This window comes from Coturnix japonica, unplaced genomic scaffold (assembly GCF_001577835.2).
Source record: "Coturnix japonica isolate 7356 unplaced genomic scaffold, Coturnix japonica 2.1 chrUnrandom718, whole genome shotgun sequence".
Classification (NCBI taxonomy): Eukaryota; Metazoa; Chordata; class Aves; order Galliformes; family Phasianidae; genus Coturnix; species Coturnix japonica.
The window spans coordinates 14,907-26,496 of record NW_015440081.1 but is presented as its reverse complement, the minus strand read 5'-3'; the positions used below and the strand labels follow the sequence as shown (position 1 = coordinate 26,496).

The 11,590-nt window shown below is 56.1% G+C and overlaps 1 protein-coding gene across 2 annotated transcripts; it reads left to right on the top strand.

The window, feature by feature from the left end:
- The first annotated feature begins 1,184 nt into the window (after positions 1-1,184).
- Positions 1,185-10,029, top strand: FOSB (FosB proto-oncogene, AP-1 transcription factor subunit). Of its 2 annotated transcripts, XM_015851150.2 has the most exons (5): positions 1,185-1,465; positions 5,377-5,748; positions 6,590-6,697; positions 9,316-9,474; positions 9,632-10,029. In XM_015851150.2, exons 1-5 carry the CDS (start codon positions 1,340-1,342, stop codon positions 9,695-9,697), a joined length of 831 nt encoding a protein of 276 aa, XP_015706636.1. In that variant the 5' UTR covers positions 1,185-1,339; the 3' UTR covers positions 9,698-10,029. The 2 variants fall into 2 exon arrangements, with proteins under 2 accessions (XP_015706636.1, XP_015706635.1); XM_015851149.2 differs by having other exon boundaries at positions 9,316-10,029.
- Positions 10,030-11,590: the final 1,561 nt, after the last annotated feature.

Sequence of the window (11,590 nt, the reverse complement as noted above, 5' to 3'; positions counted from 1 at the left end):
CGAACCGGGACTTCCATTGACGAACCGGGACCCGGAACCGGGACCGAACCGGGACTTCCATTAACGAACCAGGACCCGAACCGGGACCGAACCGGGACTTCCATTAACGAACCGGGACCCGAACCGGGACCGAACCGGGACCGAACCGGGACCTGGAACCGGGATCCGAACCGGGTTTCTATTGAACCGGGACCCGGAACCGGGACTTCCATTGATAAACGGGAGCCCGGAACCGGAGACCCGAACCGGGATCTAACAGAGTCGAACCGGAGCTCGGAACCGGGTCATTCCATCTCCGAACCGGGTTTAGAACCGGGACTTCCACAACCGAACCGGAACCGGGACTTTAACCGGGACCCCAGAGCAGCGAACCGGGACTTCTATTACCAAACTGGAACCGGAGCTCGGAACCGGAGCCGGGTATTTCTATTACCGAACCGGAACCGGGTTTGTCCATTACCGAACCGGGATTCAGAACCAGAACCGGAACCGGAGACTTTTAGTGTTGATTTCCACCGCCGAACCGGGCTCAGAACCGGGATTTTCATCGTTGAACCGGATTATTTCACATCCGAACCGGGATCAGAACCGGGATCAGAACCGGAACCGAACCGGGACCAGAACCGGGGATTTATAACCGAATTAAAGGCTAAAACCGGTTGTTTCAAGCTTAAAACCGCTACTGGATCCTATAACCGAACCGGAACCGAACCGGAACCGGAACCGAACCGGGACCAGAACCGGGGATTTATAACCGAATTAAAGCCTAAAACCGGTTGTTTCAAGCTTAAAACCGCTACCGGATCCTATAACCGAACCGAACCGGAACTGAAACCGAACCGGGACCAGAACCGGGGATTTATAACCGAATTAAAGCCTAAAACCAGTTGTTTCAAGCTCAAAACCGGAACCGGACCGGAACCGAACCGGAACCGGAACCGAACCGGAACCGAACCGGGACCAGAACCGGGGATTTATAACCGAATTAAAGCCTAAAACCGGTTGTTTCAAGCTCAAAACCGGAACCGAACCGGAACCGAACCGAACCGGAACCGAACCGGACCGGGACCGAACCGGGACCGAACCGGACCGGGACCGGAACCGAACCGAACCGGAACGGACCCGGAACCGAACCAGAACGGAGCCGGAACGGAACCAGAACCGAAGTTTGGGGCTCTAAACCGGAACCGAACCGGAACCGGAACCGAACCGGAACCGGAACCGAACCGGAACCGGAACCGAACCGAACCCCCCCGTTATACGATGCCATTAAAGCCTTTTTAACTAGGCCTCAAACGCAACCTTGGCTTGGAGACGTGATTCAAGTCGGCCCGGGGCCATGTATCAAGGTTTCCCGGGGGATTACGATTCCGGTTCACGTTGTAGTTCGTCTCCATCGGTTGAATCTCAATATATTTCATCGGTGGATTCGTTCGGTAGCCCGACAACGACGGCTGCCGTTCAGGTAACGAACCGGAAGGGGGCGCATCAGGAAACCGGAAGGGGCGGAGCTTAATGCGTGCGTGACGCTAGTTGTAACGTAACGTGGTGACGCACGTGCGTTGCGTACGTGCGTGCGTAGAGCGAGGAGCCGCCGTGCTGACGTCACGCGGGGTTTGGCCAATGGGAAGGGGGAGGGGGCGGGGTTAGTGGGGTTGCCATATATGGGAGTGAGCTCGGTTATATTATGAATGAAAGGGGGCGTGGTCTAATTGTGGCCACGCCCACTTTGCGTAGTAAGGGGGCGTGGCTTAGTGTCTTCTGTTGTTCTCAATGGGAGGAGGGGGTTCCCATTTAACTTAATGGGAGGGGGTTCCCATTTAACTTAATGGGAGGGGGGTCCCCATTGAACTTAATGGAAAGGGGGGGGGTCCTCAAATTAAGGGGTCCTATTTAACTTAATGGAGGGGGGGTGGGCTGATTTTACCCTGTGGGGGGGTTGGGGGCTATTTGGGGTTGCCCCCCACGTAATTAAATTGGGGGGGGGGTCGCTTAATTTAATATAGAGGGGTCTCTATTTGGGACCCCCCCCCCATGTGTATATATGAGCTTAGACCCCCCCCTCTATATGTATATATATGAGCTTGCGGGGGGGGTTGGGGGTCTCACTCCCCCCCTGCCGCCCCATAGACCCCATATCCCCCCCCCACCCCATTGACCCCCCTCTATATGTATATATATGACCTTGGGGGTCTCACTCTCCCCCCACCCCATTGACCCCCTTCTATATGTCTATATATGACCCTGGGGGGGTGGTTGGGGGTCTCACTCCCCCGCGTGGTACCCCCCGATAGGACCCAATTTCCCCGCCCTGCCCGGCCCTGATAGACCCATAGACCCAATACCCCCCCCGCCCCCCACCCGCGATTGATCCCCCCGTCTATAGTAGTATATATGACCGCTGGGGGGGTACTTTGGGGGTTGCTCCACTCCCCCCCTTACCCCCCCATAGACCCGAATATCTCCCCTTGCCCCCCCCCCATAGATCCCCCTCTATATGTATATATATGACCTTGGGGGTCTCACTCTCCCCCTACCCCCCCATTGACCCCCTTCTATGGGTGTATATATGACCTTGGGGGGGGTACTTGGGGGTCTCACCCCCCGCCACCCCCCCATAGACCCAATATCCCCCCCACCCCCACCTTGACCCCCCTCTATATGGTATATATAGTGACCTGTGGGAGTGGCGGTGGTTTGGGGTTCGTCACTCACCCTCATACTCCCCCCATAGGACCCCCCTCGGTATGTGTATATATGACCCTTGGGGGGGGGTGGTTGGGGGTCTCACTCCCCCCCTACCACCCCCGCCACCCATTGACTCCCCTTCTATGGGTATATATATGACCTTGGGTGGTTTGGGTCTCACCCCGCTTCGATGGGTTATATATGACCCTGGGGGGGTACGTTGGGTCTCCATCCCTCGCCCACCATAGATTGACCCCTAGATTCCCCCCCTATGGTGCAGTACATGGTTGGACCCCCCTCGTGATATGTCATAGTATATGACCCGTTGGGGGGTTACTTGGGGGTCTTCACTCCTCCCCCAAACCCCCCCAGTTAGACCCCATATCCCCCCCCCACCCCATAGAGCCCCCTCTATATGTTCTTATATATGACCCTGGGGGTACTTGGGGTCTCACTGCCGCCCTACCCCCCCATAGGAGCCCCACTGACCCCACATCTCCCCCCACGATCGCCCACCCCACTGACCCCCTCGTATGTGTATATGAGCTGTAGACCCCTCTATATGTGTCTGATATATGACCTTTTTGGGGCGGGTGGTTGGGGTTCTCAACTCCCCCCCTACCCATAGGACCCAAATTCCCACCCCCACCCCATTGACCCGGCCGCTTCGATGTCTTATATATGACCTGGGGGGTTGGGTGTGGGGGTCTCACTCCCCCCCTAAAACCCCAGTAGACCCCCATATCCCCCCGCGCGTCGACGCCCCGCATGGGAGGAGGCCCAATATCCCCCGCCCCGCCACCCCGGAGTGACCCCCGCTCTATGTGGTATATATGGACCGCTGGGGGGTACTTGGGGTCTCACTCCCCAACCACGCCCATAGATTGACCTCCATCTCCCCCCCGACCATATAGGATTTGCAGTACATTGGTTGACCCCCTGTCTATGGTATATATGAACCTGGGGGGGTGGGTTGGGGGTGGCTCATTCGCCCCCGGTGGAACCCCCCATAGACCCCAGTATCCCCCCGACCCCCACCCCCATTGGACCCCCCTGAGTATGGGGTATATATATTGACCTTGGGGGTCGTCTGACTCACTCCCTACCCCCCCATTGACCCCTTCTATGGGTGTATATATGAACCTGGGGGGTTACTTGGGGGTCCATCACGCTCCTACCCCCACGAATAGACCGCCAAGTTCCCCCCCGCTTGTGCCCCCCCATAGACCACTCCCTCGTAGTATGTCTATATAGGACCTGGTGGGTGGTGGGTTGGGGGTCTCACTCACCCCCCTACCCCAGTAGACCCCCTCTATATGGTGATATATATGGACTTTGGGGTCTCACTCTCCCCCGTACCCCCGCGGCATTGACTCCGCATCTATGGGGTCGTATATATGACTTGGGGGGGTGGGTTGGGGTTCTGCACTGCCCCCTATAAAGCCCCCATGATCCCCTTTTATGGGTATTAAATGACCTTGGGGGGGTGGTTGGGGTCTCACTCTTCCCGCCTACAACCCCCCAGTAGACCCCATTGACCCCCATCTCCCCCCCTATAGAGCCCAGATATCCCCCAGCCCCCCCGCCATGTGATTACCCCCTCTATATGTCTATATAATGGACCCTGGGGGGGTGGTTGGGGGTCTCACTCACCCCCTACCCCCTCATTGACCCCCATCTATGTATATATATGAACCTGGGGGGTACTTGGGGGTCTCACTCCCCCCCTACCGCCCCCCACCCCATTGACCCCGCTTTCATGGGTATATATAGTGGACGCCTTGGGGGGGGGTGTGGGGTCTCACCCCCTTCTATGGGTGTATATATGTGGAACTGGGGGTATTGGGGTCATCACTCCCCCCACCCCATAGAATGGACCCCATCTCCCCCCGTATGTAGGATTGCAGAATCATTGGTTGACCCCCTCGTATGTGATATATCAATGAACCTGGGGGGTACTTGGGGGTCTCACTCACCCCCCACCCCATTGACCCCCGATGCTATGTCTGTTATTCATGACCCGGGGGGTGGTTGGGGGTCTCACTTCCCCCCCCTACCCCCCTCCCCACCCCATTGACCCCCTTCTATGGGTATATATATGACCTTGGGGGGGTGGTTGGGGTCTCACCCCTTCTATGGGTGTATATATGAACCTGGGGGGGTGGTTGGGGGTCTCACTCCCCCCCTACCCCCACATTGACCCCCACTCGTATGTCTATTATGGACCTTGGGGGGGCAGTTGGTTGGGGGTCCCACTGCCCCCTAACCTCCCTACCCCCCCATTAGACCCATATTTCCCCCCACCCCCACCCATTGACCCCCTTATATGTCTATATACTGACCTCAGGGGGTACTTGGGGGTCTCACTCCCCCCCACCCCATAGATTGACCCGCCATGTCTCCCCGGCCGCCTCCCCATTGGACCCCCTCTATAGTGTGCGTATATAGTTACCCTTGGGTGGTACTTGGGGGTCTCCACTCGCCCCCCCACCCATAGATTGACCCCTATCGTCCCCCTATAGGATTGCAGTACATTGGGTGACCCCCTCTATATGTCTATATATGACCTTGGGGGGGTCCCCACCCCATTGACCCCCCTCTATATGTCTATATATGACCCTGGGGGGGTACTTGGGGGTCTCACTCCCCCCCCACCCCATAGATTGACCCCTATCTCCCCCCCTATAGGATTGCAGTCCATTGGTTGACATGCCCGGCTCCTTCGTCCCTACGGTGACGGCCATAACGAGCAGCCAGGACCTTCAGTGGTTGGTTCAACCCACCCTCATCTCTTCGGTGGCTCAAACTCAAGCCCCCCCCCCACAACAACAACAACAACCCCCCCACCATCATCATCATCATCATCATCCTCAACCTGGGGGTCCTATGGCACAACAACAACAACCTTCATCATCATCATCATCCTCGTGCCCTGTTGATCCTTATGACCTTCCAGGACCCAGTTATTCTGGTGCTGCTGGTGGGATGGGGGGGTTTTCTACAGCCCCCCCCCCTGTGAGAGCGACGAGGGTCAGAGTGAGACGGAGCAGGGATGAGACGGTGAGTATATGGGGGGGGGGCACTGAATAGGGGACCCTAAATAGGGGACCCTAAACCTGGACCCCAATAGGGACCCCAAATGGGGACCCCAAATAGGGACCCCAAAGCAGGACCCCATAACAGGAGCCTTGACCCTAAATAGAGACCCTAAACCTGGACCCCATAACAGGCCCCTTGTCCCCAGTCTGGGTCTCTTGACCCCAAATAGGGACCCTAAATGGGGACCCTAAATAGGGACCCTAAACATGGGCCCCATAACAGGCCCCTTGACCCCAAATGGGGACCCCAAATGGGGACCCCAAATGGGGACCCTAAATATGGGACCCCAAAGCAGGACCCCATAACAGGCCCCTTGACCCCAAATAGGAACCCTAAACCTGGACCCCAAATGGGGACCCTAAATATGGGACCCCAAATAGGGACCCCAAAGCAGGACCCCATAATAGGAGCCTTGACCCTAAACCTGGACCCCAATAGGGACCCTAAACCAGGACCCCAAATGGGACCCTAAATATGGGACCCCAAATATGGGACCCCAAAGCAGGACCCCAAATGGGGACCCTAAACCTGGACCCCAATAGGGACCCCATAATAGAGGAGCCTTGACCCCAAATAGGGACCCTAAACCTGGACCCCAAATATGGGACCCCAAAGCAGGACCCCAAATGGGGACCCTAAATATGGGACCCCAAAGGAGGACCCCATAACAGGAGCCTTGACCCCAAATAGGGACCCCAATAGGGACCCTAAACATGGGCCCCATAACAGGTCTCTTGTCCCCACCCCACTAACGATGTCCCCCCACCCCATATCCCCCCTATTTACGGTCACCCCATAACAGCTGACCCCAGAGGAGGAGGAGAAACGTCGCGTCCGTAGAGAGAGGAACAAATTGGCGGCAGCCAAATGCCGGAACCGGCGGCGGGAGCTGACCGACCGACTGCAGGCGGTGAGGTTATGGGGCAGGGGGGGCACTTAATATGGGGCTCTATGGGGTGGGGTGATGGCTTATGGGGTTGGTAAGTGGGTAGGGGGGAATGGGGGGGAAGGGGGTGTCTTATGTTGGGGGTTTGGGGGGTTGGGGGGTGTTGGATGGGGGGATGTGGTGGTCCCGTGTTGTCTATGGGGTTGGTGGTGGCCCTATGTTGTCTATGGGGTCGGTGGGGGCCCCATGTCGTCTATGGGGTCGGTGGTGGCCCCATGTCATCTATGGGGGGCAGTGGTGGCCCTATGTCGTCTATGGGGCTGTTAGATAGGGATAACGGTGGTCCCATGTCGTCTATGGGGTCAGTGGGGGCCCCATGTTGTCTATGGGGTCAGTGGTGGCCCCATGTCATCTATGGGGGGCAGTGGTGGCCCTATGTCACCTATGGGGTCAGTGGTGGTCCCGTGTCGTCTATGGGGGATAGTGGTGGCCCTATGTCGTCTATGGGGACAGTGGTGGCCCCATGTCGCCTATGGGGTCAGTGGGGGCCCTATGTCGTCTATGGGGGACAGTGGTGGCCCCATGTCGTCTATGGGGTCAGTGGTGGCCCCATGTCGTCTATGGGGTCAGTGGTGGCCCCATGTCGTCTATGGGGTCGGTGGTGGCCCCATGTCGTCTATGGGGTCAGTGGTGGCCCCATGTCATCTATGGGGTCAGTGGTGGTCCCGTGTCGTCTATGGGGTCGGTGGTGGCCCCATGTCGTCTATGGGGTCAGTGGTGGCCCCATGTCATCTATGGGGTCAGTGGTGGCCCTATGTCGTCTATGGGGTCAGTGGTGGCCCCATGTCGTCTATGGGGTCAGTGGGGGCCCTATGTCGTCTATGGGGTCGGTGGGGGCCCTATGTCGTCTATGGGGTCGGTGGGGGCCCCATGTCGTCTATGGGGGATAGTGGTGGCCCTACGTCACATATGGGGCTGTTGGATGGGGATAATGGTGGTCCCATGTCGTCTATGGGGTCGGTGGTGGCCCCATGTCGTCTATGGGGTCAGTGGTGGCCCCATGTCGTCTATAGGGACAGTGGTGGTCCCAGGTTGTCCATAGGGTCTTTGGATGGGGATAATGGTGGTCCCATGTCATCTATGGGGTCAGTGGTGGCCCCCATGTCGTCTATGGGGACAGTGGTGGCCCCATATCGCCTATGGGGACAGTGGTGGTCCTAAGTTGCCCATAGGGACTTTGGATGGGGGGCTGTGGTGGTCCCATGTCGTCTATGGGGTCGGTGGGGGCCCCATGTTGTCTATGGGGTCAGTGGTGGCCCTATGTCATCTATGGGGTCGGTGGTGGTCCCATGTCGCCTATAGGGACCGTGGTGGTCCCAGGTTGTCCATAGGGTCTTTGGATGGGGATAATGGTGGCCCTATGTTGTCTATGGGGTCAGTGGTGGCTCTATGTCATCTATGGGGTCGGTGGTGGCCCTATGTCGTCTATGGGGTCAGTGGTGGCCCTATGTCATCTATGGGGTCAGTGGTGGCCCTATGTCGTCTATGGGGNGTGGTGGCCCTATGTCGTCTATGGGGTCAGTGGTGGCCCTATGTCATCTATGGGGTCAGTGGTGGCCCTATGTCGTCTATGGGGGATAGTGGTGGCCCTATGTCATCTATGGGGACAGTGGTGGTCCCATGTAATCTATGGGGGATAGTGGTGGCCCTATGTCATCTATAGGGTCGGTGGTGGCCCCATGTCATCTATGGGGGGCAGTGGTGGCCCTACATCACATATGGGACTGTTGGATGGGGGCTGTGGTGGTCCCGTGTCGTCTATGGGGTCAGTGGTGGCCCCATGTCATCTATGGGGACAGTGGTGGCCCTATGTCATCTATGGGGTCAGTGGTGGCCCTATGTCATCTATGGGGTCAGTGGTGGCCCTATGTCGTCTATGGGGGATAGTGGTGGCCCTATGTCGTCTATGGGGTCAGTGGTGGCCCTATGTCATCTATGGGGTCAGTGGGGGCCCTATGTCATCTATGGGGTCAGTGGTGGCCCTATGTCATCTATGGGGTCAGTGGTGGCCCTATGTCATCTATGGGGTCAGTGGTGGCCCCATGTCGTCTATGGGGGATAGTGGTGGCCCTATGTCATCTATGGGGCTGTTGGATGGGGACATTGGTGGCCCCATGTCATCTATAGGGACAATAGTGGTCCCATGTCACTTATGGGGCTGTTGGATGGGGGTAATGGTGGTCCCAACCCTACCCCAACCCTATTGATCTACCCCCACCCCAACGACCCCCTTATATGTCCCCCCCAAACCCCAAAGACCATCAATGATGACCAATATGGTCGCAATAGACCCAAAGCTTATCAGCATCACCCCAACCCTATTGATCTACCCCAACCCTATTGATCTACCCCAACCCTATTGATCTACCCCAACCCTATTGATCTCCCCCCACCTCAATGACCCCCTTATGGGTCCCCCCCAACCCCAAAGGCCATCAATGATGACCAAGATGGTCACAATAGACCCAAAGTAGATCAACATCACCCCAACCCTATTGATCTACCCCAACCCTATTGATCTCCCCCCACCTCAACGACCCTCTTATCTCTCCCCCCTTCCCCAATAACCCCCCCTACATTAGGAAACAGACCAACTCGAAGAAGAAAAAGCCGAGCTGGAATCGGAAATCGCCGAACTCCAGAAAGAAAAAGAACGTCTTGAATTCGTTTTGGTTGCCCACGCTCCCGCTTGTAAGATCCCATATGAGGAACCCCTTCCATTGGGTGCCGGCCCCGTCGAGGTGAGCACCTTAAACAAGGAAGAACCATCGGGGCCCGTCACCTTCTCCTACCAGCCGGGCACCCAAGGTCCCTTCCCCAGCTGTATCTACGCGTCGGGGATCCCCCAAGTCCAACCTAACCCATCCTATACGTCTTCGTTTGTGTTCACCTACCCAGAGGGATCCACCTGCGGAGCCTCTCATCAGCGGAGCAGCAGCAGCGACCAGTCCTCGGACTCCTTGAATTCTCCCTCGCTCCTCGCGTTGTGAATGGCTTATCCCCCCCCCTAAACCCCATTATGAACCCACAACCCCCTCCCCAAGGCCCACAACCCACTTTCATTCCCCTTATCCCCTTCCCCTTGGCCAAAATAAGGCTCGATCCCAACCCAACCAGGCTTGATATTGGATAGCGGGCACCTCCTTCGGAACCACATTGGGTTGGGTTGGGTTCTTCTATTTGGGCTGCCCAAAATAAGGCTCGATCCCAACCCAACCAGGCTTGATATTGGATAGCAGGCACCTCCTTCGGAACCGCGTTGGTTTGGGTTCTTCTATTTGGGGTTGGGGCGTTGGGTTGGGTTTCTTATTATGGGCTGCCCCAAAATAAGGCTCGATCCCAACCCAGACCGGCTTTATATTGGATAGCGGGCACCTCCTTCGGAAACCGTGTTGGCGTATGGTGGGTCTTTCATATTTGCTGCCGCAATTAAGCTCAGAGTCCCAACCCAACCAGCTTGATTTGGGTTATTCGCCTCATTATTGGGTTCTTCTATTTTGGCTGCCCAAATTAAGGCTCGACCCAAACCCCAAGACGGCTTGATTTGGGGTTATTCGCATCTTATTGGTTCTTCTATTTGGGCTGCCCAAATTAAGGCTCAGGATTCCCAACCCAACCCAGGCATGATTTGGCGGTTATCGCCTATTATTGGGTCTGTCTATTTGGGGTTGGGGTGTTGGGTTGGTTCATTTTCTATTTGGGCAGCCCAAAATAAGCCTGATTCCCAACCCAACCAGGCTTGATATTGGATAGCGGGCACCTCCTTCGGAACCACGCTGTGGTGTGGGTTGGTTCTTCTTTGGGCTGCCCAAATAAGGCTGCAATCCCAACCACACCAGCTGTTGATTTTGGGGTTATTCACCTCTTATGGAATAGCAAGCACCCATATTTCGGCAACCGTCCGTTGGCGTTGGTTTGGCTTACTTCTATTTGGAGCTGCCACAAAATAAGCACCTCGATTCCACCAAACCAGGCTTGATTTGGAGCGTTTTATTTGCCTCTTATTGGGTTCTTCTATTTGGGGTTGGGGCGTTGGTTGGTTCTTGCTATTTGGACGGCTGCCGAAATAAGGCTCGATCCCAACCCAACATCAGGCTTGATTTGGTGTCATTCGCCTCTTTTGGGTTCTTATCTATTTGGACTGCCCAAAATAAGGCGCCGATCCCAAACCAACCAGGCTTGATTTGGGTTATTCGCCTCTTATTGGGTTTCTTCTATTTGGGTTGGGGCGTTGGGTTGGGTTCTTCTATTTGGGCTGCCCAAAATAAGGCTCGATCCCAACCCAACCAGGCTTGATTTGGTTGTTATTTGCCTCTTATTGGGTTCTTCTATTGGGCTGCTCAAAATAAGGCTTGATCCGCAACCCAACCAGGCTTGATATTGGATAGTGGGCACCTCTTCGGAACCGCGTTGGTGTTGGGCTGTGGTTTTCTATTTGGGTTGGGGTGTTGGTTGGGTCTTCTATTTGGGCTGCCCAAAGATAGGCTTTGATCCCAACCAACCAGGCCTTGATTTGGGGTTATTCACCTCTTATTGGATAGCAGGCACCTCCTTCGGAACCATATTGGTGTTGGGTTGGGTTCTTCTATGTTGGGCAGCCCAAAATTAAGGCTCGATCCAACCCAACCAGGCTTGATTTGGGGTATAATTCGCCTCTTATCTGGGTTCTTCTATTTGGGCTGCCCAAATAAGGCTCGATTCCCAACCCAACCAGCTTGATATTGGGATAGCAGGCACCTCCTTCGGAACCGGTTGTTTGGGTTCTTCTATTTGGGTTGGTGTTGGGTTGGGTTCTTCTATTTGGGCTGCAAAATAAGGCCGATCCCAACCCAACCAGCTTGATTTGGGGTTATTCGC

What these genes read in the sequence shown, in the direction of transcription:
- FOSB (XM_015851149.2), top strand. Translation starts at nt 1,340, where the DNA reads ATGTATCAAGGTTTCCCGGGGGATTACGATTCCGGTTCACGTTGTAGT. An exon ending in CAACGACGGCTGCCGTTCAG is followed by an intron (nt 1,466 to 5,376) that starts GTAACGAACCGG and finishes CCCCCCCTATAG; the next exon opens with GATTGCAGTCCATTGGTTGA. An exon ending in TGACCGACCGACTGCAGGCG is followed by an intron (nt 6,698 to 9,315) that starts GTGAGGTTATGG and finishes CCCCTACATTAG; the next exon opens with GAAACAGACCAACTCGAAGA.